At 42.7% G+C, this 26993-nt stretch overlaps 1 protein-coding gene across 11 annotated transcripts in view; it reads right to left on the bottom strand.

Moving 5' to 3' along the window:
- PAK3 (p21 (RAC1) activated kinase 3) overlaps positions 1-26993 on the bottom strand; it is a 126014-nt gene that overhangs the window by 28636 nt on the left and 70385 nt on the right. For all 11 annotated transcript variants that reach the window (XM_021547849.4, XM_085570909.1, XM_085570906.1 and 8 more), the window contains 2 exons: positions 8072-8268; positions 2830-2930 (listed from right to left, as the gene is read on the bottom strand). In XM_021547849.4, the coding sequence (XP_021403524.1) occupies positions 2830-2930; positions 8072-8246 (276 nt within the window). In that variant the 5' untranslated portion in view covers positions 8247-8268. The remainder of the gene's footprint in view (positions 1-2829; positions 2931-8071; positions 8269-26993) is intronic.

Raw genomic sequence — 26993 nt, 5'->3', positions numbered from 1 at the left:
ATAATCTAGAAGCTTTAAAAGTTTGGTGGGTGACCACATTTTCTTCTAGGTGGGGGATGAGGAAATGGTTTCAAACATGCATGCCTTACAAAAAACACGCCCCAGAGGCCTGCTAACCACACTGTCCTTCATTCAGAAAGTGCAACTCCTTTTTCAAATAAAGGAACATAAAGCTCTAGCAACATGCTCCCACCCAACAGTTCCAACCAATTTTATTCTCCACTTTAAAAGCCCTATTTCTTAGCAAATGTGGTTGCTCCAAGCACAATGAAATGGAGATGTAATATTTTTTCACAATGGACAACACAGGTTGGTGCTCAAGCCTGAAAGCCAGAACTCAGGAGCCCATGCAACTGTGCAGTAGGATGCATCTAACAGCAATCCAGGGATGCAGCTGGGGGCGATGGTTTGGTGTCAGAAAATGGCCCAATGCATTGCATATAAACAGGAGAGCAGGCACTACTGGCATGACAGCTGCAGTAATTCAGAACAAAAAACCCATATGTTTGCACATTGATTGGACACTCCCATGGCACTTCCAAACTTTTGAAAGAGGCAGACAGTGTGACCACTGGACAGTGGGAATATCAGAACATAGTATGGGCAAGTGGCAGTCCCTTTGCAGGATGTACTTACCACATGACTACCCAGCTGATACACAGGTTCTATCCAGGTTGGGACAAACCAAACATGCCTAATGTACTGTGTAATGTAGTGCCTGCATCTGGGATTAGTTGGGACTAATATCTAGTTCTTAATGGTGCAAAAAATCCCTTCCTTTGATTGATGATGGGCTCCATTGAGGACTACAGCATTAAGCCCTGTGCTGGAAAGCTGCACATGGGAAGTCACCTGTCCTTTTGGTTAGTTTTGAATTGGTTACAGCTTTCTCAGACTGCAGCACTGCACTTCCACACTTCAGGAACAAGGATAATTGCAAACCAGCAGACACCTCACGTCCACTGTTTCGAAAGGGAAAAAGGTATTTAAAAAGAAACTGCTACAGCAACAAAGCTGGACCTATTTAGCCATGTAGAATTGATTTGCTTTGTGTTGGTGACATCTGACAGCAAAAAGCCCAAAAGGTCTCTGATGCTAGAGACTGTTTTGAAATACTGGTAGATAATAACAACATTCAAAATTATCCAAACCTTGATCCCTAAAATACAGATATTGAGTGCTTGTGCTTAGAACTGAAGTGTGTTAAGCCTGATGCTCCTCCTTTCTGTTCCAGCTGGCAGGGACATGAACTAACCAAGACCTTGACCACCAGTCAGATTATGAGAGAACATGAGTGTGACCCATTGTGTTTGCCTGGAGTCAGAAGGAAAAATTCTCAAACACAGGACAGAAATAAAGGTAGAAGGCTGAAAAGAAGAACATATAAAAAATAAGAACAGCTGAACGTCCAGTGGGAAAAGAAAGGAAAGTGGGAAGTGAAGACAGACAAGAAGAAGTGATGCAAACATAAAAAGGAGAGAAACAAAAGCATAAAGTAACATACTATGATATAAAGATAAGGAGAATGGCACTGAAGATTAACCTGAACAATAAATTGGAAACAGGGAAAGAAAGAGAGGAATAAAAGGAAAAACCAGGATAGACACCAGAGAAAACACAATTTTAAAAGCTTTATGCAAAGCTTTTGATCAAAAATGACCACATCTGGACTTTTTAAACATGCATTTAGTCAAGCCCTAGGGTTTGGCACAGAATAAATTTCGAAGAAAGATTTTATGACATCTATTTTAAAAATCCTAATTAACTAGACCACTTATTTTAAATGTAGCTGTATTTCCTAATTACTAAGGATAATTCAATTTCACTACCCCTTTGAAGACATGCTGTAATTAAATGTGTCTTTTTTCTCCTACTGTTATTCCTATTGTTACAATTTCTACTGTAGGACACAGAAAGTTTCCAGCTTTCTGAAACGTTTTTGTGAAACAAAAGTAGCAATCAAAGTATAAAATTATGAAGAAATCACATTTAGGGCTCAAATTCTGAAAATTAGCCATCCTTTGTCCAGGCAAATGAGTTGTCCCATCCTATTGGTGTATGCAGCCAGTCAGCACTAGCACAGCCCACAACAGTGATTACTCAGTCTGACCACTCAGTTCATGGGCACGACGGGTGACAGCAGAGTTGTTAATGCTCCCTCTCACCTCCCCAGCTTAAAGAAAGGTAAGCTCACTGCCATCTCAGCTTTAAGGAACAATGGTTTCAACACCCTACTAGTAATCAGAGAGAAAAATGCTCTGGAGCCCCCTGTACACTTCAGAGCTTCCATCAGATTCATTTCCCCCAACACTTTGTTGAGATTCGAAAAGCAAAAGCTGACAGCTATTTTATTAATACATAAAGGCTAGAAACACTGATCACCTAGTGTATAAATATATTTTGTAGGATACTAAACTAAAATGAATGGACTTGCACAGTGCTGCAGCTTTCTGAGTGTCTCCTGCAGAGCAGCTGGACAATGCACTTGAGGTTGGTTGTCTACTTAAGTTATGTGGCGGGGGGCTTTTTTCATTTTCCCAATGACACTGAATAACCAACCCTTGTAGCAGCTTGGGGGACTGGTAAAAGCATACACCTACATTCTTCCTAGTTTTCATTTCCCACAGACAGTCTGCTGACAATCCTTGGAGAAAAAAAAAAAAGGCAGCCTGAATCACAAGTTAAACACTCCAAATCCTAAGCCAAACAAATAAAAGTCTCTTTCTTCACAGCCTGGCTGTTGTGATCTGATGTTTCTGGCAATAGGAGGTTATTTTACCATCAAGAAACTAGAAGTTCTGGTAAGCACAAAATACAGCAGTTACTTACTGTGAATTCTCCAGTGACGGCATCAAATCCCACATGAATGGTGTGTTCAAAGTCTGAAGGAAGAGAGATCTCAGGACGTTCTTTCTCTTTCTTCTTGTTGGCTGGAGGCAAAATGTTAAGCACTTATTTTCTGAACAGCTTTTCATTTAAAACTTTTAACAATCAGGTGTGCTCAAAACAGTGTATTAAAAGTGGAAAACAAATCAATTACCATCCATCCAACTCGAGAAACAGACCTGGGTTAACACAATACCAGCCTGTCAACCCCTGTTAAGGAAGGTCTACAAGGTACTATTTTATTTTGTTTTTCTTTCAGCCAATGTGACTGCTGCCAAAGCAAGCTGTTCATGAAATAGTCTTCTTAGGCTATCTCTAAACCAGTACGATTTCTATTTGCAGTTCTTTTTCTCATTGGGTTTTCATACCTAGAAACTAACTCCTATTTGACTTTGCAGGTTCCTGCAGAAGTAAATCACACAGGACACACCATGTGGATGGGTGTCTGTTCTCCAACATGGTTTGAGTCCATTTCAAAACCAGCCAAATCAGAGGAAAGGCTTTTTTAGGTAACCATTTTTTTTTTCCTACAGGTTCTGTGAAGACCAGCAACTCATGCAGTGACTCCTCTTCCAACTAAAAGGCTGAAACAGCAACTCTGTTTCAGGAAAGATATAATCTGCCCAGCAACAGAATCCCATAAATGTCTTTGGAAAAGCTCTAAGCTCTCAATTAACTAAGACATATGATAATAAAATGGAGGCTTTATTAGTCTCCAGAATTTTTTTTCCTTTTAAATCACTCCACCAGTATTCCCAGAGCATGGAGTATCTTAGTTAAGCAGGCAGACTTGAAAGTCAGTCAACCTGCATTTGCTTCTCATCTCCCTCCCTCTTTACAACGTATTGAAAGTAACATCACCTGTGGTCATCTATCTCCTGCACTTCTGACTACTGACAAATATCACTTCAATCCAGTTTTATTGATCCTGACAAAGAATGAGTGGAATAAAGGCTGAGGGAAACTGCCTTCACTTTCCTGTAGTGTTTTAATATTATGTTTGCCAGCTCCATAGGTTCATCTAGGGGTCTGATCCAAGGCTAGACTTTGTGTACCAGAAGCCCTTCCAGTCCAAGTTTGTCTTTGCTCAGGCAGCAGCTCCACAAGGCCTCTATTTGCATAGTTCTTACTCTACCTTACAGCCTCCTTTAAGATAAAGATGCTCTGCTCTTTGTACTTATATTTGGAATGCTTCTGCGTTGTTGCATTTTTCCCCATTAAATAATTGTCACCTTTTGTCAGTGCTGCACAACATTATACATTGTTCACTGATGAAATAAAATTTTTATTTAGCATTCAGTAAGATGGTAGCAATATATAAAATACAAATGCAAAGGCTTTCTCCTTCTTTTATCACTAAGATGATATTGTTTAATTTTCAGGACAGACACTGCCAGTTAGAAGATGTCATCTGTGTGTAGATAACAAAACTATCTTCTACCTCCTCATTTGCAAGCTAATACAGCAAAAATTACATTTAAGGACTATCAAATCCAGTTCAAAGCAGCAGTTCAAATCTAGAAGTGAAATAAGGGAGTATATAAAAATGTTCCACCAAAACCAGCATTTATTCATTCTAGGATTCTCCTGCTGGAGAACAAGTGATCCAGCTCATTCTCAAAATCTGGCTCATTTGCTTCATGGACCTGTGATACAACACCTTTGGTCCAAATGCTGATACACTATAAATGAATTACAGAATTAAACATCTCTTTACTATAATCTCACCTCTTCCCAGGGTAAAAACTTTAATGCTTCTATCTGGGCTCTGCAAATCATATAATTTCTATTTCACACAAGCTGGCAAAATAATATGAAAAGACATGACTTCTTTGAAGCACCTAACTGAATGGATGCAAGGGATTTGTACTGAACATTCCTATTTGATTTTCTTGTCAATGCCCCTCACAATACACTCCTGCTGCAGAGTTAGCCACGAGGGCCTCCACACCACCTCAGCACCTATGACAGGTTAAAACAGAGCAAGTAAAGATTGCTTCTGCTTTCCACAGTCTGCACCACCATCATCACCAATCTGTCAAAAGGGCATTTGTTTCAGAGAAAAATGTGACTCAGTTAAGTAGCAGCATTTCTCAGAGAAAGAGGAAGGTTTGACCTCATGCTTACACCTTCCTGTTTGCTCACCTCCTCAATCCCTCTTCCTTCCACTGCCTCTCCCATTTGTCCTCCCATCCTCCTTCCTAATCTGCTCCTCCTGTAGCCTTGTCCTTTTTCCTTCCTCCATTTTTCTTTACTCTGCTGGATTTTTCTCGCTCCCCCTTTTCTTGTTTTTCTGTACAAGAGGTGACCAGATGCCTAAAGGCCAGACTCTGCTCCCCTCTGCCAAGTCTAAAGCTTCAAAAGAAGTGGCATAATTCACCCAGGAACTCAACACAGACAGACATCTGAAAGGAGCATCTAAGCTGTGACCTCCTCCTGACTTCTTGAGGCTGAATGCTCTACAGTGGCTTCATGGAGTCCCCAGTGGGCACACAGAGTGAATTTATTCCACAGCAATCACAGGGGGTTTAATGAAAGAACAACCCTGTATCAAACAACTGGAAGAACCAAGTCATTTCTGCTGAGGTAACACCTCTGCTGAATGAAGCACTACTGCTGTGACTCCACTGTGGCTCCCATCATCACGATGATCTCTGAGGCAGGAAGACAAATTTCACAGCTCCAGCAGAATAGGTTCAGCTCCTTGTTCCACACAGATTGCCTGCATGACACTGGAAACTTATTTCAGTTATCTGCCCTGGTTTCCTGTCCTCAGGAATGGCAGTACCACAGCCCAGAGACAGGAGTGAGGGGAGCTATACAAGGAACATAAGGGGGTCAGATGTTATGGGAAGGGGCAGCACACTACTGCTTAAATGGTTTATTTCACAGATATAAATGTAGATCCACAGAAGGGCTCCACAGAGCCATCAGTGGCTTGCCAAAACAAGGTTTTAAACACAAGTGCTCAAATTCTAACTGAAAATGCTGCACTCCAGCAGTGGAGGGACTGCAAAAGATTCCTGGTGCCCAGGCACCGCAGTCCTGACACACACCACAGCCTTGGAGAGAACACACTGTACCATATCCATCCTCACATCCCTCCTGTCTGGTGAGCAAATGAAAGACAACAAAGTTCCTGCAGGCTCAGGCAGAAATACCCTGCCATGGTGTTTTCTTCACATTCTAGTGACTTGCAGCAGTAATGAACTATGGATTTAACACTGTGATGCTGCAAAGCACTGTACTAGATGAGAGCAGACATATCCATCACCTGTTTTATAAGCAGGAGTCTCAAAAATGTGTCACAGAGTCTATGAAGCACACACAGGCCAGCTGATACCCTGACCCACAAACCAACCCTGCAGTGAAACTACCTCAAGGGACTTGGCCGGTCAAGTTAAACTTCCTCCATTTATTATTTCACCTCACAAAATTAAGCTATAAATCTTACCTGACTTTTCCTCATGGTCACATTTAAAATCATGACACTTGCATGTTCCCTAAGATTGTTCTGACTGGTAGTTAATTTCATTTTTAATGTCACTGATCATTTCCAGGAGGGGTTGTTTCTGGGTCTCCCCTTCTCTGCATGCATTTTACACAGCATCTCCTCATCAGGAAATGTTTCCTCAGAACAGGATAATACCATCCTGCTAGCACTTAGGGTAAGAAGTGATCCAAGTTTTTCCAGGAATTAATCAAGCTGGGAGAAACCTTCATTTTGTCCTTTATGAAGAATCATTTGAAAATTAATTTTGTTCCCAGAAGGGGACATTTGGGGGAACAATCTGCAGAGTGAACTGGCCAGGTCTGCTTAAGAAATGGGCCCATCCAGTTACAGCCCTCACATCAGAAAAGTCATCAAGATTGCTCGTGGCTGAGGGAAGGAACAGGATTGCCACTGTGCCTTCTACTGCCTGGGAGGAGTTTTGAATGCCAGACCATCTCCAGCTGCTCCACACAACCTCATGAAGCCTCATGAATCAGGCAGCACAGGTAAGCTGGAGCTCCAAGGGAATGACACAGTTGCATAATTCTGAGCTCTCCTTGGAGGGACACTGAAGACAGAATCACACCTGAGATCCAGCTGGATTTCATGCTGCTGACCACAACCTCCGAGTCCAGCATTTCAGCCTGTTTTCAGTCTACCTCACTGTACACTTACCTATACTGTACCTCACCAGTCTGACTGTGAGGATACTGTGAGAAACTCTGCTGAACACCTCACTAAAGCAGAAGTAATAACTACTGCCCTCCCTTCACCACCAAGCCTGTCACTTCAAGGTAAAAGGCTGTCAGTATAGTTCAGCATGAATTCCCCTCCACAAATCCATGCTGACTATTCCTGACCAAGTTCTTATCCTTCATTTGCATGGAAATGGTTTCCAGGAGGATTTTCTCTACCACCTTCCCAAGGACCTTCCCGATCTGGCCTGCACTTCCCCAGATCGACATTTGCTTTGTTTCCATCATCAGGAATGTCCTCCAGTGACCCCAACCCTCCAAAGATAATCAAGAGTGGCCTTGCAGTGACATCAGCCTTGCAAGTGCAGCCCATCGGTTCCCATGGCACTAGAAATAAAGAAGATCCCTTCCCTTAAACCTGTAAATATGCTAACTCAAAACACACTCCTTTCCACAAATGCATTTCAAAGAATGCAAAGGAAATGCTGTTTGCTGCATGTTTAAGACTCTCTTGCTGCATCCACACCTAGCTGGTTATAAACCAAACCATTCTGAATCCACTTTCGCTGCAAAAGGAACAAGAAAAAAGAGCTTTGTTCCTGTTCTTGGAATGTAAGTGCATTTAAAAAAATCCCAAAGTGTCAGGCATATTGCTGGGAATGTATTTTCACAAGGACACATCCTCATCTCTGTATTTACTGCTAATGCAAAGCAAAATCCAAAGGAAAGGATTCCCCAGTATAACCATAAAGTTATTTTTAAAAGGCAAGTTTCACAATGTGTGCACATTTTAGCGTCTTTTCATAGACAAGAAAGTAACTGACTGAACACCTCCTCCTCTTTTGAAATGTGTTTCTAGAGTAATTGGAACAGAAGGATTTGGGACCATGGCCTGCAACCGAAACAGAGAGAAAAGTGGCAGAAAATAAACACGAAAACCAATGACCACCAGAAAGCCCAGAGAAGGAGCCCCCCATCTGCACTGCTGATACTTTACTTTTATCCCCTCCTCCTGGAAAGATGGAGCGCAGCCTGGCTTTCTTGTTCTTCTCCTCGGGGGCCATGGGAAGCGGTTTTGAGCTGTGGTTTAATGCTGAAGAATCGCGATTGTTGCTGTTCATTCTCAACGGTGGAGCTGGAGGTTTCTCTTCAATATCCAGACTATCGGACATCTTCAGCAGCCCTCACAGCCTCCTGCAAAGCACAACACAAAACACGCCTGTCAGGGGAGGATGCCAAGGCTGGTGGCTTGGGCAGGAAAGAGGGCACAAAAAGCTTTCTGGTGGCATGAGAAAATCTCTCTGTTAGAAGTCTGATCTGAATAAGATTGCTGCTGTTTACTGTAAATAAAGCAAGGTATTACCATTAAAATACAGTTTTTTCTGTATCCCTGTTACACATTTTTGCAGATTTTATTTATAATTATTTCCCTGTAATTGTTTACAATCCAAATTTTCCTCTCAAACAGACTTCCAAAGTAAAAGTTAAATGATGTACTGAAACTACCTGGCATTGTAGTCAATTATTTCTTATTATGTAAGAAACAAGGTCCTCATTGAGGGGATATGGGTAGCAAGCAACACTTCATAAAATTAACTGGTTTAAGACCCAAAAATAGAGTATAATTTCAGACAGATCAGAAATTATATGGGCTGTACTTTTTAAACTTTATGATACTATAGGCATCTTGTCAATGTGGCTCCTTTTAGAAGAAGGCACATGCACATCACTGTGAATGAGTCCTGGATCTCTCCTCATGCTGATTCACAGGTAACACAAGCTATTGCCCTCATTAGCTACTCTCTTAAATTTAAAGGGAAGCAACTTGCTTTTCAGCTATGGAAGATGTAGGGTTTTTTTCAGAAGTATGAACCAAACATGGTGACTGTCACACAGAGAGAGGTCCTGAAGTTTCAAACAGCAGCTGCTCTTCCTTTGGTCAAGTAAAGCTGCCACAGTTGAGAGGTTTTGGGGTTGCATGGCTGGTCTTGGGTTGCTTTTGTTTTTTTATTAGAATGGAGAGTAACATTTTCAGCAACTAAATTTATTTTGATATAACTGCAATTTTTTCAGATTTATGAGTGGTACATTAATAGGAAATAATAAAATCCACATTGCCTTAACTGCTGCTACCTTACAAGTAAAAGCTAAATGACCAACTGAAACATTTAGATATGTTCACTTTAGACTATTTTTCATGACATGGTTATTTTAGCCTTTGTTACTATTTTAAAATTACCACACATAAAATAATCACATTTTCAAATTAGTTGACTTACCTTTTTAATTTCATCTAAATTAAATCCCAAAAAGCCAGATTTGAGATTAAAAACACCAGTCCAGTGAAAATAACAACAAATGAAATATACCATCAAACCTCTAGTTTGCATCTGTCCCTGGATATGTAGATCTCCATGGGATCCCACAGACCCATCCCAAGGTCACACAGCTGAAAGTCTAGCAACAGCTGGGTCCCAGTCCTGTCCCTAGTACAGACAGCATGGAGCAGTGATCCTGGAGATCCCAATTCACAAACACACACCTGAAGCTGCTACTAACTCCAGCTGCTCACCTCCATCAGGGGAGCAGTTTGAATGAGCACCTTCACAGCTGCCTCCAACTGGTTTGTGTTAAATTAGTGACCTGGTAGTGTTCACCATCCTAAGAGGATGTGTATCATAGGCTGTTCAATTGCCAGACCTCCCCTACACCATGGGGTTGCTCACTTCCACCTGAAACTGCAGGTAACACTGAACCCCAGGCAGCCACTGACCAGGTGGTGTTCTCTAGAGCTTTGCCTTCAGGCCTAAAAGCATGGAAAAGATCACACACATGTAACTAATGGAGTCATGTCTTGGAGGCAGCTGTCAGAGAGAAAGATGTGTCTGTCATTTGGACACCACCATCTGGGAAAGCACAAGTGATCCTTCAGAAAAACCATGGTCCCCAGCATGTGTCTGACTCCCAAGAGAAGGCTCTGCTCCCACAGTCCCACTGTCCAGGTAAAAACATGCTCTGGTGATGAAGGAACACAGCTCACCCTCCTGTAGAAGCATGTACACAGGCAGTAAAGTGCTTTGTATCACCCAGAAACAGCAGTAATTGTGCCCACACCAGAGTTTGTGCCAGTGTAATTTTCAAGTACAGACTAGCCTACTTACCTAGAGAACTAAATGCTTTTGTAGATTGAGGTCAAACAGTTAATATTACTAATCTTTGTGATTTCCATCCTGAAATGCAGAAGGTTTTCTAATAAGGAAGCAGGGAGGGCAGGAGCCAGTAATGAAAACTACTGTACAGTACCAGGGAGATCCAGGCATGCTCTGTTTGTTATCCTGGTGAAGAGAAGGTCTGTGATGCCCAGGTTTCTGTGCAGACTTCCTAGCTTATGAAGCCCAGCAGAGACATCTGGACACAGCTCTCTGTTCCTCCAGCAATTCTCAAAGACCAGGAGCTTAGGCAAGCAAGGCTTTTAGTTTCTCTTTAAGCCACCTACAAATAGTTTTCCAGTGCCAAATACAGCCTTCCCTCCCAGGATGATCAGTGTGAAGATGACTACAGAGCACCAATGTTTTCAGCTTGTTATCAAAAGCAAGGCAGTTATGCTGAGGAGCCCATTATAGGCCAGAGTTTCAGTTGTGCCTCAGAATGGGACAACTGTACCTGTCACTGCATCTATTTGTAAACAATGCCAGTCTGCTGAAATAGGTCCTCCCATGGGATTTCATCCCACAAAGAATACTATTAACGGTTCCTGGCCCAATTTGCCTATGATGTAATTATTTCCAAGATTTTGAAAGGAACACTATATTTTGTTCAGAGCTGTTTCAGGCTCAGTTTCAAGAACTGTACAAAGCTCTTTTATTCACTTCTAAACCAGAAAAAAAAAAATGTGGGGGAAGATAGCCTGGAAGGTTTAACGGTTGATATTAACTTTCTAAAACTGGTCTAAATCAAGACTAAAGCAAATCACAAAGCAATACACACCAAGAGACTTAAAATTTATGGTTTTCATGATCAGAGGAATCTATCTGCTCTTCTATTCATTCTAATTTACAGATTTTTCATGTACCACTGCATCATGACAAAAGAACATTCACTATCACATAAGACTGTCATATTTTAAGAGTTTTGTACTGATTTACTCCATCCCAAACTTGGAGAAAACTTATAATTAATGCAGGGCAATAAGATATATTCAGCTGGGAAAACTCTCAGGTTTACATTGCAGAGAAATGTCAGTTCAAGTTATACTCCATTCTGGGGCCAGGTTTTCCTGTCATAACAATTCCCTGGTCCTGCTAATCTACTTCTGACTAACTCCATCAAACACACTTTCCGTCTATTGGAAATTACTATGGCATATCCATATATTCAGTCAATCAAATTCTGGTTTTATTTCTCTTTCTCTTTCTTAACTTCTCTCTTTTTTTTTTCTATTTCAATTTTCTTCCTTGCGTGGGAGTTTTGAGGTGTAGAATTTTTTTGGTAGGTTTGTGCTGGTTTGTTTTGGTTGGTTTGTAGGCTGAAAAAACACAGCTACCAGAGCACTTGACCATACCCACCAGGGCCATGAGACCCACCCAAGCTGTCAGCAGGCACAGCTTGTAGAGAGGCCAGCTGGTGCTCACCAAGAGAAAGGAGTGCACAACCAACAGGATTTTCCTCATCTCAGTCCTCAAGGACTCCATTAGTGCAACCAAGGCAGTGCTGGTAACTCTTTAAAAAGAAATTTGTAAGATAATCACACTTGTGCAATATAGAAGACAGGTGACCAACAACTACCCAGTTCCAGAGAAAAATCTTGTCACTGCCCATGGGCTTTAAGGAAGCATTTAAAGAGACAGACAGTACTAAAATGCAAGAGTGTATTTGAGTGTGTTAGCTAGAGCTTCCCAGCCAAATGGCAAAAGCTAAAATTAAATTCTCAGCCAAGTCCATTCCTTCTACAGAAACATTATAGGGTTATAGAAGATGACCCAACATCCATTTCCTTCCTTATCTCTTCCAATCACCATTTTTGTTAAGTGAGAAGACAAACACTGACTTTAAATACATGGCATTCAGCTTCTCTGTGACTCAATTCCCCTTTTGTCTTGTAATATTTCTGCATCTAGTCCTTGACATGACAGGGAGGAGAGGAAGGAACATATCTGAAGCACTCAAATGTCTTCAAAACATAATATACACAAAAAGATCTGTTCAATTCAGTTCAAGTTCAGAGCAGAATCTCATGCTGGGCCTTGATCTCAGTAAGCTCTTCACCCCTGTGTATCTGGGGAACACTGTGGGTAGATCTTGAATAGCTTTCTTGGGTTAGCCCTGAATCTTCAAACACAACTGGTTCCAATTAAAACTCTCAAATAGTATCCTGTTTGCAGAGACAACTGGTGTTTCATTTCCAAAGCCTCAGAGATACTACTGCAGTTTGTGATGCAGCAAAACTGTCTCCAAGATCACTTGACTGGAAGGAACCATGCCAATTTTCAGGCAGTAGCTTTGCAAATGTAACTTGAAGATCCAAGGCTCACTCTTTGTTTATAAATACACTTCCTGCAAAAATATATTTATTACTTAGTTGTATGGGCCAAACTTTGCTCCCAGTGACACTTATTCATTTCCAAAAATCAATGGTGATGTAACTGAGAAGGATTCTCTCTAGATATTGAGTACTGAGATATTGTTCAGATATTTACAGAGTACTTCCCAGCCCAATTCAGACCTGTATCTGCTCTCCTACATCTGCAAGTTTACTTGCAGTTTTCTTACAGCTCCTTTGAAGAGCCGACAGTGAGTTGGACAGAACAGATACGGTCATAATTTCACTGCTTTGGTGGAAGATGTTTGCTGTCTTCTCTGTAAAACTTGGATAAGTTAAAATGCAATATTGAGTTTTTTTTGATAAAAAATGGCCATATTCAGCATCAGCTGAAGCAGAGACAACCCTGTTTGGGTACTCGGGGTCCGTAACACCCCCAGGGCAGTCTGTGCTCAGCTGCTTCCACCCTCGGGTGCCTGCAGACTGTGCAGGGGCTGGCTCTGCAGGCAGGGCAGACACAGCCATGGTGCCCTCTGGAGTGAAGACATCCTTTCTATCACCTCCTCCACATGCACATGGTGCAAAACAGCCACTGCATCCCTTCTTTACACAGCCCTGAAGAAAAGGCAGCATTCACACAAACTACAGAAGGAATTATAACCCTAGAAACAACAAGAACGCTTCCCTTTCATACAACTGTTTCAAAGCACAATACAAACATTTGCCAATTAAACTTCCCCATTTCCCTCACAGCCAGGTAAACATGCTCTGAGCTGAACAAATTATTCAAACTGAGTAATTTCTTTGATGAATATACTCTCTGTTCCTGTTTGCAAACACCCTGTAAGCAGCTTATGATTTCCTCCAATATATTCATTTATTCCGAAGTTATCCTCTGTACTTGCTACAAGCAACTTTTGGCCTCTGAACTAGCTGTTCATAAGAAGCTCTCTGTGTGGAGGGCATATTTTGAATTCAGGTTGTATCCCAGTAAAACTACCTTGGTCCCAAAGTACTTGAAATGGAAACATCCATTCTGAGATGGGATAAACAAACTTCTGTTAGGAATTGTAGCATTAAGTGTTTTACATAGTGACTTATTAATATTGGTTTAAAATTCCCTCTTGACAGTGTACTTGTAGCAATAATGAATACAGAATGTCAATGAATACAGAAAATATATTCATGCAGTAGATGTGAATTTAATGGTTTTAACTAAACATTTCTTTGAATTTAAATTATTTTGTTCTTTGTCTGGACCTTGAATACCCAGCTTAATTGTTTAGAGCTGGGAATGAAACAGTGGAGCTTGTCACAACTGATGGAAATAACCTGAAAATATACTTTCCCTCTTGCTTAATTAGCATTCAACAGCATTCTCAGTTCATGACCTTCAAGCATCCATCTCCCCTGTTCAAACACATCATCTACTTATGTTTCTCTCCACAACTCTTCAACTCTTTCTCTGCATACTACTAATGCATCCACAGGCAACACTTTACAAAATACATCTGGCTTTCATGTCTGAACAGCCCTCAGCACACCCACTTTAGGCACCTCTCCCCACATGGTGAAGCTGCTGCTCTGCAGACCCCCAGCACCCCAGACCTGCTCCCACTACAAAGGCTCCTCACACAGGTTCACTCTTCCAAGTGCAACTAGTATTGTGACTTGCGCAGGTTTTCTCATTTTCCCCTTCTGTACAAAGCTGTGGCTGTTGAGGCCATGGCCTCAAAAAAGCAAAACAGAATTACTGTTGCATAGTAAAGCCAGCAATATTTAAAGTTAGCTGTATATTTAAGAGCTGTGCTTAACCAGTGCCTAATGTGAGATAGCATGAACAAGGGTGCTGAGGCTTCAGCATGGCTGCAGGACACTATGAATAAAAAACTGGAGAGAGCTCCTCTCCACCCTGCTGGAGAAAACCCCTAGCCCAAAATATTTTCTTTGTGGGTGTTTTTTGATCACATCAAAACAAAAGCAATCCATTCAAATTGTGCTCCTGCTGGAAACCTGGCCACTTACTAAACCAACTGAGCTTTGGGATGGTTACATGACCTGGGAGGGGAAGAAGTGTGTGTACAGAGGGTGAGCAGCAGGGAAACAGCTTTCCCCATTAAAGCTTGTCCAGGCATTCAGTAATGACACATCATCACAGCACAGCAAGGAAAGGAAGGACATTCCTACAGGTTACATGAAGTGAGCACCTCGCAGCATTGTAAACTAGTGACTATTTTGATACAAAAAGTGACTTCTTATGACAAAGAATATGGGTATGTCCATATTCTTTGTCATATGCAGAAAAACCAGCTGGATCACATGGATGCTCCTGCCATCCAGAGAGAGCAAGGGGAAAACTTCCACTCTCCTGAATGCCTTGGGAAGAGCCACCAGCACCTCCATCCACTCATACCCAAACCCAGACAGCTACATGGGTATTTTTGTCATGTGTTTTTGAATCATTATTTGAAACAAAAAAGTTGTGCTCTATGTTACTGAATCTGGAGACATGCCAAGACTGACAGAGCAATGGGCACTCCAGAAGCAGCTGAAGGAAAAACAGTGAAGGACACCACAGATTTTTTTTTTTTTTAATTTCCTAATGTAGTAGGAAATATTTCTCTGGGATAGATAAGAAACTATGAAAAAGTACCTAGAAAAGGCATTTATATGCAAGAGGAAAAAAAAAAAACAACACTCCCTGTTTTGCTTTTTATTTACACAGCTGAAGGGCTCCACAAAGCTGGAAAAGATGTCTTAAAATCAACTGTACCTCTCAAATATCCCATATTCAACAGGAATGCATCCTTTGCCCTTGTCTACACATGAAAGAGACTGTGTGAAATGAAATGTGGATTTAAACCATTGCAGATAGACTGAAATAATTCTCCATATGGACCATATTATTCCTAGTTCAGAGCTTAGGCCTAAGGTTCACTTTTGTTCTCCAGGAGGACTCAAACGTAAACAAATAAAAGCACTTAACAGAGACACCAACATCACAAGTGCCTCAATAAAAATTTCATTAACTGAATTCAGATTAAAAACAACCAAGACAAACGGTTTGAGTTCTAATTTGAATCAGCAACTTGGAGCTAACCTTGAAGCACTGTCCAAGATCAGGTATGAGATGCCAGCCCTTACTGTAAGCCACAGACAATTAAAATGGACCAGTCTGATTCCAACCCACCTGACGGGCAGCAATCCCTCACCACAGGAAGGCTCAGTAACAAATTGCTGGATCTTTGGCAGGTTCAAGCTGAACACTTGTGGCTCACTTAGCTGATCAGTCAAAGCCCAAGAGTGGCCCAGGAAACCCAAATTTGCACTTGCTCCTGAAAACACTTAAGAGTGCAATAGCACCTTGAATTATTAATCTGCCAGGGTTAGAACAATATTCATATTAATATGGTGGGAAGCAGACTCTCATTACATTCAAAGATCCCAATTGTTGCCACTCAGCACAAAAATTTCATCCCTTCTCTCATCTTCTCTGGTAAAGGCATGTTTAAGGTGAATCTACATTAGCCTAGCAAGGTAGCAGGCTACCCCACATGCTCCCCCTATATGTGAAAAACGCCCAGGGAAAATCATGCTGTGAGATTGCAAACATTTTCTTTTACACATCCTGGGTGTCCCTTTCTGCAGAAGACACAAAGCTCCGTTACACTGATGTACCTGGAACCACATAAAGGCCATGTCATCACTTTATGCTGTCAGGAATACTCTGCTTTCTTCTGTCAACACAGCTTCAGGATGTGCAGGTTGAACTGCTGGTTCTTCTGCTGGCCTTTGACAGCTCACGAGTCTCTCCACCACGTTCTCCTGCCTGCTACCTGCTCTTCCCCACTTCCTGTGCCTCCCTGCTGGTTTGTCTCCAAGTTCCATGCACAAGACCATACACTGGGCTCTGTTTATGCTCTCAGCAGAGTGACATTCACCCACCAACCTCACAGAATCATCTTAAAATGGACCCGGAGCATCCCAAGACAGACACCTCATGTTTTATTCACACAGCCGGTCCTGCTGCAGCACAGGAAAAGCTCACAGCACTACAAACCACCAGCACAGGAGCTTGAATTTGGCCACTCTCAAGCAGAGTTTTGATCCACAGCTATACCCAGGCTAAAAAACAGCAATCAGGGCAAAGCAATCAGAGGGCTTGGCAGATGTAAGCTTGCTCCTATCACTAGTCTCTCTCTTATCTTGTAAATGGTATCAAAGGAAGCCTCTTCTTGCTTGGACTTCCATAATAAAAAATAGATATATAAACAAGTCCTTTAGTTCATATTTTTGGGCAGCCTAAACTCCTACTGAACTCCAGCTGGTGCACTAAGGCTGTTTTTAATAAGCCACTTGTCATCTTGCCTATTACGTTCTTCATTTTGTTTACATTAAAAAAAATCCAAAGTTTGGAAGAAGAAGGAAGGGTAAAAAATAATAAAGGACCAGTTTCCCTGGTTTCTCTGCAGGTGTTGTTGCTTTCTCTGCTTTTCCACAGTTTATTCTCTGCTTGACACACCTCCAGAAGGTGTGCCATGATAAACACAACCTACTGAACCCCCAGCCTAGCACCACTCCAGCCCACACTTACAGTGCTCACCAGAGAAAGAGCCACGGCCCTTTTCCCTGCAGTGGTCCCCACAGGCAGGGCAGGAGCTGGTTTTACCTCAAGAGGTGTGCAGCTCTCCAGGAAGGCAACAAGAGAGAAGGTAGCCTGTCCTGACTACAAATACATGCTGATAAACCCCTGGCCCTTGGCTCAGCAGACACATGCAGGCCAAGCCAACAATTACCACAGAACTCTGGAAGAGACAAGGAAGCAGCAATATAATGCAATAAGTGAAACTTACAGTTTCCATTCCTAGCACCTTCTACTCGCCTTTTAGCTCATTTTGCCTTTGCAATCATTAGCTGAGAAACTTGCTGTAGTAAACAACACTAAACCCCGAGGATGAATCTGATGTGAAAGACTGAACTCAAGGCTGCTAGGCAGAGGTGGGAGAAAAATCACACTGCAAGAAGCAAAAATAAGGAACAGGGATTCCTCTGGATATAGCTACTGGGGCTGGATAATGACCACTAATACGGAAAGCACAGGATCGACCTGAAACCTCCAAATCCCACAAGCAGAGACAGAGATTGAGACCAACACTACACAAGAAGATTTGCTGTACCAATCTTCTCAAGGCATTATGGTATGTTTGGAAGGACACAGCTTCTGCCTCCAAGGAAGGAAAAGGCAAAGCCCAGGCTGCAACATGCCTTTCATGTGGGAGGTGAATATAGTCCAGATCTTGCATCAACTCTTTAGGGCACTAGGGCAGGAAGGCATCGTATCCCAATTTACTTCCTCGGGGACAATGTTTTGCCTTTTATTCTTTGCCAGGCCTTTTATTTACAGCTGACTAACTTCATATATCTAATATTCACCTGCTACGTTAGTGATCTTATTGTGCATAATGGCCTATCTACCTTGGGGGTATTATGGATCTGGAGCAGGCAGAGGGGGGAAATGGAGCAGTTGCTGCATGCACTTACTCATTTCTAGTTGCCAGCAAGACCTTGCTTCAGAGCAGCAGGATAGGAAGATTAGGAGAACAAATATAAAAATGCTATTCTTAAATAGGTCAGGGAAGAAATTACACCTATATGCAGGAAGCAAAACAAGATCCACACACAAAATCTGTTGTTTTCTCAGCTACCACAATGGTATGGTATTTTTAAACTGCTTAAACAGGGAATCAGCATTTAACGCTTCATTGCTCAAAAAATCATCTTCTGCTTCAGAGTAGTGAAGCAGTGGAGATTCCTTCCTGCCTGACTTCACATTACAACAGGAAAACAGTTCACTGTCCTCTTATGACCTAAATAAAAAAATAAAGATGTTTGGGGATCTAGTCACAATTCCTCTGCACTTAGCCTCCTGCAGAGAGTCTGCAACCAACAAGGTAAGGACTTGGAATGGGACAAAAAGTTCCCAAAGGTGGTGGCATCCAGGACACCTCAGCCTCAGTCCCTGGATGGGAGAATACTTGAGCCAGCAGGGACTATTCTGGTTTTGGAAATCACACATGCTACAAATCCTAGTTAGAGCAACTGGTGGGTATTCACACTTCTGGAATTCATTCCGGTTTCCTGCAAATTTTTGCTAGGTCAAACAACTGACCTCCTCTGTACAACCACAGATGTCTTGCCTACAGAATGTGGAAGCACTTTTCCAAGTCACTGGTGTAAAAGGACACAAATTTTTTTAAATAAGCAGACAAGAGCCAAGACATTTCCATTCCCAACACATCAGGGTACTCTCATCTCAAGATCTCTGTCCAAAATGTGTAGAGCCATCTGCAACAGTTCCTATAAAAGGGAACTGCCTCCACTGCCCAGTAAATGCTTCTAAAGCAGCCTTAGATCATACTGCAAATCTGTACAAAAGTACCAACTCCCAGAGCAGCAGCTGACACTAATGCCATCTTGTAGCAGGTCAAAGGCAGCATCAAAAATAAGAAACCATCAAAATGCATAAAGCAAGAGAAGAGGAAAGAGAACAACAATAGGACCTAAAATAGAGTTCCTGTGCCACACACACATCAGACTTATGGCATAAAAGCTTTGCAAAGAAACTTGTTCTTAAAACAGTCCATCAGCATTTACTCTGCTGCTGGCTGAAGTCTACTACTGTCTGACACCTCTACTTACCATTTACAACTTCAGGCTTTAAAGAAAGCTGAAATACATTAATTGAGGCTTTTATGAGGCACAAAATGATAGCTGCATTGTTACATTTGTAGAAGAGGAAAAACAGGCTGAGAAATGGGGAGGATATCAGAGAAGCAGCACCCAAGGAGAGAAGTTGCCCAAGAAAACCTTAACAGCTCTTCTGCCTGTCTTTATCCTCAGTCAATGCAAACAAGGGCAAAGGGTCTGGAGGTGCACTGCTGTCCCAGGCACAGATCCCAGGAGGGCCACACAGCCTGCTGAGCCTGTGTGAGGGCACTGACAGAGCCAGCAAGGAGCAATGCAGCTGCAGTGACACAGATGGCTCGTGACCCTCCAGCTTGGCCAGCACACACGGGATGAGAGGTCTCCAGGCTTGCTTCATACAGAAGCACAGCTAGAACCTTCAACAGGCCTGTGTCCCAATGTGTCCCAGTATGGACAAACTCCAGCTGACTTTTGGAACTGGAAAGAGCATTTCCATGAGCACACAAACAGAAGCAAATCTGCTGCTCCTCAGCAAAAACTGCCACCTCAAATGGATGCCTGGCTACAAGATGCCCACATCCACAGTGACCAGCACAGGCATATTCCTGTCCAGACCCCACTCCAGAAGTAACAGTAGAAGCAATGGGAAGATAGGACACACTGCCAGCCTCCAGGCTCACAGCACCCTCAGCTCTGCCTCATGACAGACCATTGCCTGGAGCTGGTCCTCACCAGGGGAGAGGAGCAGGGATCTGCCTCTGGTTTGGTTTCCTTGCAGAACATACTGATAGGCAGAGCCATGTGCTGAGGGTACAAGCATGGGACACCTGCCATAGACTTCACAACCTCGGACAAGTTGCTCGCTGTCTTTGTGTGTTCTTTATGGTTCTGTGAGGAACTTGGCTCTTTCCCTTGCTGTTAATGTAGATAAGAGGTTGCTTCTATTTTGCTACACCTATAAGACTTTAAAGAATCTAATAAAGAACCAGGTTAGTTTCAAAAAAACTAACAGGAAGAAAACAGGAAGTACTGGGGGGATACCAAACCTCTGGAAATGCTAGATTGCTAGGAATAAAAGGCTAACAGACATGAGAACAGAGCCTTTACACTTATCTGTCCTTGAGGAGGAAAAGACAAGAAAACTGGAGGTAAAATAATTTTACTAAGTGGCAGAAAATGATGAAAAATGAGCAAGATGTTGTTGCCAGGGTCAGTATCTAAAAAAAAAACCCCAACCCAGAACAACTGATATCATGTCTGATCTCAGACAAAATGAACCTGTCTAAAGGCACTATTGTTTAGGTAAAATCATGAAGCAAAGATTAAATGCTCTGGTTACAAAGCTGTGCATCACCATATCTGTGTGTGACTGAAGGGATAGCAGAGGTCCCCCAGTGAAATGGGTGACAGCCCCAGATATGCACTGTAAGAATGTGACTAAAGGAACACAGAGCACATGAAGAGGCTGCCTGTGGTCTGGAAAGAGCAGAGTACAGAGAGATATGCAACAAGAGCAAGGCTCAGCTCAAAAAATGGGGTAAACACACACAGAAAACAGAATGCCTTCACAATGCAGAACGTGAATAACAAGAGTGAAGGCAGTGCCTGAGGATGATCCTGTAGAAAGAAGATCTGTGCAATAAAACCTCAGCAGACTCTCAATAGCCAGGCTCTGCAGAAGAAGCTGCCAGCTATTCTACAGCTATGTTTGCTGCTCTACCATTAAATCAAAGATGAATCTGATTCCAGCTGGATTGTAGAGCCAGCTGCAGTGATAAGAGGCAATCTTAGATGGGAGAAATGCCACTGAATGCTGAAAATGTAGAATAAAAAAAAGTTCTGAGATCAGTGGGCAAATACAAGCTGTTGATAAAAAAGCCCCTCACAAAATCAGAAGTATTATCACTTTAGCTTGACAGAAGCTGACAGACAGAACCATCCACTGCTTGGTAGCAGGACTATGCAAACATGAAATGATAAACACATTTGATAAAGAAGTATTATCACTTTTGTAGAAACTTATGTCCCTGAAAGGCCTTAAAAAAAGAGGTTTTGATTAAAAAAAAAGTAACAGAAAAGAAAGACCACAGAATACACTAAACAATTAAAAGCCACACTAAATTACAGGCCACAAAAACCAACCATTATCTAAGAATCATCACTGAGTGAACTTATTCTCAGTGAGGTTAATTTCCTGGCCTGCATTTACCTCTGAGGCCTTTAAAGAAATTCTTGGAGCCAAAGATGTGATGAACATCTTGAGCTGCAGCAGCTCTGCAGACTCTGAAGTCTGGGAACATCTGAGGCCATCAGCACACACTGCAGTGCTCAGAGGCAAGCACCTCCATCCCATGGGTTTCTCTGCAGCAGTGGGTGGGGTCAAGGTCACTGCAGGGACCCTGCCAGACATGGGTCTCACCCCAGCCAAGGGCTGCTCATCATCCCTCTGCCTCTCCTAAGCAGGGCAAGGCTGGAGGCAGCCACAGCCAGGAGCTGGGGACACAGCACAACCCCACGGCCTCTCCCTGGGCTGGGGACCTACATCAGCCATTGTCCCCTCAGCCACTCAAAGAGGCTGGTATACAAGAAGCTGCTCTGCTGCTGGCTTGATTGTGTCAGCTCCTCCCTAATTTACAGCCTTGGGCAGATACCTGCTTTTCCCTGCCCAGCCCTGAGGTACCAAAGTCCTACACAGCAGCTCACAGCAACACCCAGATGCCTCAGCAGCAAACCTAAGAAGAGCAAGTATGGAAAGCCAGCGTCCCATTCCATTTACCAGGTGATGCCTTACAGCTCACAAAGAGCATTTCCTCAGACAGAAAAGGAGCCAGGAGCTACACTCCCTGGAATGTGACATGTTCATGCACACCTTACCTAGTCACCAGCCCTGTCTGGGTCACAAGCCACGAGAAAGGACCATGAAAACAACCCCATGAAGTAATTCCAAGGGATAATTGCCCTGTTCTTCAAAGAGCATCAGCCTTCAGCACTTCCTGGTGGTCACTAATGGCAGCAAAGACATGCAGGAAGGGCAACTTTACAGAATGACATGTGCATGTCCCAGTGGAGGAGAGTGCATTCACACACCAAATCATCACCTAATTATAATGGGAGACTCCAAGTGATTTCAGAGTGTCACAGTCAGTAATGCAATACCATCTTGTACATGTCACGATATACCAGCCAGCACCATCCTCAGAACTTCTGTCAACAATATGCACCATTAGAGTGTCCCTGTCCCCAGTGAAACAAGTTACAGCAAGAAGTAGTTACTCTTACTCCGCAGTCTTTGCTAGGACTGCTTGACAGATTAGAGATCCGCCCCACCACAGAGATATACAGACGTAGGACAGGAGAAAGCCACAGTGGAAAACCTGCCAAGGATCTACTACTGTAAATGTTCTGAGTTTTATTTATCACTTGTGATACATTTCAGAGGGAAACTTAAGAGCGGACTCTAGAAGAAGGCAATGACCACCCATCCTATTTGTTTAGTCTTTATACCTGAATGAAAGTATCCACTTAATTTTAAGAGATGAAAAGTTTTTTTGCAAAATTAATAGCTTCTTGCAGCTCAAACAGTTTTTATTTGTCATCAGAAACAAAATAAACCAAAATAATATTAATGTACTAGAAGAGAGAAAATATTTACTTTGCATTGAGTAAACTTTTCCCATGGTACAGGCACAACTGTAAACAGGAGGAAATATTAAGAGATATGGTAGAAGCTGTTTGCAACTACACACTTCAAAGCCAAAAGGGATAAGGAACTGGATCTCCTTCCTTCAGAGTAAAGAAAAATTGTCACAAAGAACCACAAATTATTTACTAAAGAGAGTATGATACCACAGGGAAACAAAACAAAACCTGAAGTAATCTAGATGTAGACATTTCTAGAGATTCAAGAGAAACCAGGTAACAGTACAGGGAAGACAGCTCTCTCCTTTATTATCTTTAATTCAATTCTGCTTATCAGCCCTGTCATTACAGCTAAAAGTGCAAAGACTTTAGGACATTTCAAGTCTTATTCAATTTCCACCAAAGTATCTGAATAGACTCCAGTAATGTTGTATCAGATTTCTACAGACTCTTCCAATCTGCGAGCTAAACACTCCTTTAAGAACTAAATGAATTCAGCTTCCTTGCCTTTGTGAGGAAAAGCCCTGGCTGCTTGCCCTTTCTGTGACTCAGACACACTTGGCCCAGCCATGAGAAGGGCTGCATTCCCTCTGCTCCCACCGAAGTCAAGGGCATCTCTCAGGCTCTGCACGCCAAAAAACAGGCTGCCTGCCACAGGAGCCAAAGCCAAGCTGCCAGCTCATAAATGCACAAACCCTGGGAGGACAGAAAGTGTGAAGGCAAAGCCCGTGGCTCAGAAAAGGCAGCCCTGTATCATTTTCTGGGCATGCCAGGCACATGGCAGTCCTGCTGTACCAGTGGGTACACTTCTCCATCTCATCCTGGGACATGCAAGTCTAATCTGGGCTGATGCAGGATGGTGCACACAGAACGAGCCTCTGCTAGAAAATGTGGGCCATCACATCATGGTTTATGACTATTTCACTATCTTCAGATCCTGTTCAGCCTGCAACAGCTCCTACATAAATTCAACATTTTACAGATCTTGTGCTGATATTACTTTCCGTGTTTCAAAATATTTTAATTCCATTGTCTAGAAAATATTCTTACAGAACACTAACATTTTGGGCATCTGAAGAGTGATTTATTTCAGGTTTATGAAGCCCTTCACCAGCTACAATTAAGTAATTCCACTAATCTCAAAGGACTTCTGGAGTAATCAGCTAAGTCTTATTAGACAAATCACACACTTGTCTGTAGAGCAAGGGCTAGAATCCCAGGCTTTCCACTGCTGGAAGTCTCAGCCTTTTAGCCTAAATGAGAAAAGGTACTATGGGCAGACCCTGCAGACTGTACACACCGCCTGTGCTACACAGAGCTCACCCTCAGCATCAGAAGCTGAATGAAGCTGACCTGAGCCAGCCAGAGCACAGGCACCACTCTGCAAAGAGCTTACAAATCAGGAAATCAATGCACAAAGATCAAATTACCATTACAAATTGCCCTAATAAATCTATGGATGCAAAAATGATACAAATTAACAAACAAGTCATCACCTCTCCCTGATATACACCTCCAGAGCCCAAACTCCTCCTCTTGCAACCCAGCATTTACCACCAGCAGTTGTAAGGTCCCCAGCTTATAAATCCAACTGACGTGCCCTGCTTATGCCCCCTGTACACACAGCACCTAAAACATCCAATTTATATTCTGAATTAAATTGTACAGAGCACCCCCTGTACTCCAGGGAATAGCAATCACTGTCAGTTGAAACCAGTGACAGCAAACTCATCTTTTGCCCCAGTGTATTGCTGCACATGTTCACCTGCATATTCTGACATTTAAATACTTGCCTACAGGTCTAGGAGCAAGTGCACCTGGTCACATTCCTTACTGAACACTCTTCTGCTATGTACATTGATCACATCCCCTCTGCATGTCTGCAGCCCCTGACACCCAGTCCCCCAGTCTTCAGCTACATCTCTTGATTTCTTTCAAAAAATTACTGCTCCCATTGACATCCTCATAATTTCTTAATGGGAGCTAAGGCCTTTCAAAGAGCCTTCAGTACCCAACTCAAATCCAAAAATCAGGACTTTTCCCATCCTGCCTCCCTGTGCGGGAGCACAAGAGGAAATACCAAGAATCAGATGTTCTCTTCTGCTCTGTAACTGACTTACCATGGGGACTCTGGCCAATTGCATAATTACAATGTGCCTCCATTCCCTCGTTTCTCAGTGGCTACAATTATGCTCTAACAAATCCCTGGTCACCCAGGACTGATCCTGTGCTTCAGATTCTGCCTCTCTGAAGGTATGTGATAGGCACAGGCCATGCTCATGGGAAAGGCAAGGTCTCTGACATGAACTGGTCATTAATTTTTCAGCAAGTTATGTCAGTGGCTTGAAAGAGAATCTTTTCATGGAAATATGCCACTGTTTGGGAAGGCTTCATCAGAATGATGTATCTCTGGAGAAAGCAGAGAAGGAAGAGCATTTTTGTTCTCTTAGAGAGCACCTGAAGAAAGCACAAGAATTGGGGCTGGGAAACCTGAGATCAGTGCAGGCACCACCACTGTACGTGCAGGGCAGGAGATCCAAACTCCCCAGAACAATTTTTCCAGCCCTCCGTGAAATCTTAATAGTATTTCTTCTTTTCTCAAAAGCTTTAAAAGATCCTGGTTCCAGGGAGATACCAAAGACAAAGCTATTTCCTACATGGTCCCACAACAGGGAGAGCTCAGATTCCACTTAGCTGTAAGTGATGCTGTGTATACACAGACGTGTATCACAAGACGAGTTGTCAAGAGTCCAAGGATGTCAGATCTCCACTCAACTCCCTCCAACACAAAACCAATCTGCTGGCCACCTCCTAGGGATTCTATGCAGATTATTAATTCATTAATGACTGGTGAGTACTTAGGAAAGGTAGAAGGTGAGGAACTGCTGCTATTTCCCATTATTATCATCGCTATCTGACATACATACCACAGGCAACTTGGATCTATTCTTTGTAGCAACCTGTGATGCTGAACTCAACACAAATCAGTTTCTCCAAGCACGTGAGTTACAATAAATGAATGATTATCTTGGCCTAGCTTTTAAAAGAGCTCTGGAGATGGGCATAGGGCCACACACTCTTAACACACAAAAGCAGCCGTGTGACATCGCTGTGTCCCATGAGACTCTTTGAAGCAGCTGTTCTGCCAAAAGCTCCTGCTCATCCACAGACACCCAGAGATAGGAAGATTGTCTCTGTACTAAACTCTTTCTGTGTAGCATCTGCTGACTTAAGGCACCACCCAAAGGGATTTGGGATAACTTCCCTACTCCACAGCAACAAATGCTGAGGCAGACTTTCTTGCAACTTGGCTCTAAGGATGACAACTCCCACCAGAGGGGAGAAGAGGACCACCAGGATTTTGATCTGCTGGAACTCATCAGCCTTTCCTTCAGCTCTTTCACTCAGCTGACAACATGGAACACACGGGCCAGACACTCCCTAGAAAATTACTTACTATAATCTAAACTGCAATGCAAACACATCTAAACTCTATCCTAACTCTTTCAGCAGCCAGTACTACTTCATTTGACAATCCAATAGCACAAAATGGATCAAGGCAAAGGCTGGAATTTGCACAAGCATGTTTACACTGGCTGTCTACACCACTCACAGCAGGAGACTTATAAGTGAAACAGTTAGGCTGCTCCCATTTTTCTGACAAGCCCAGAACTTCCTTCCAGCACCTAAATGGGCTACAAGAGAGCTGGAGAGAGATGTTTTATAAGGACATGTAGTCATAGGAGGAGAAAGAATGGCCTCAAACTGATAGAAAGTGGGTTTACATGTTAGGAAGACATTTTTTACTGTGAGGGCAGTGAAGCCCTGGCACAGGCTGCCCAGAGAAGTTGTGGCTGGCTCATCCCTGGGACTGTTCAAGATCAGGCTAAATGGGGCCCTGAGCAACCCGGTCCATGGGAAGGCGCCCCATAGCAGGGGGGTTGGAACTAGATGGTCTTTAAGGTCCCTTCTAACCCAAACCATTCTATGATTTTATAACGAATTATTCATCCTCCCATACTGACAGCACAGATCA

This window comes from Lonchura striata, chromosome 4A, assembly GCF_050655825.1.
Source record: "Lonchura striata isolate lonStrDom1 chromosome 4A, ASM5065582v1, whole genome shotgun sequence".
In the NCBI taxonomy this organism is placed as follows: domain Eukaryota; kingdom Metazoa; phylum Chordata; class Aves; order Passeriformes; family Estrildidae; genus Lonchura; species Lonchura striata.
The sequence above is the reverse complement of the archived record's forward strand: the minus strand, read 5'-3'. Positions and strand labels throughout refer to the sequence as shown.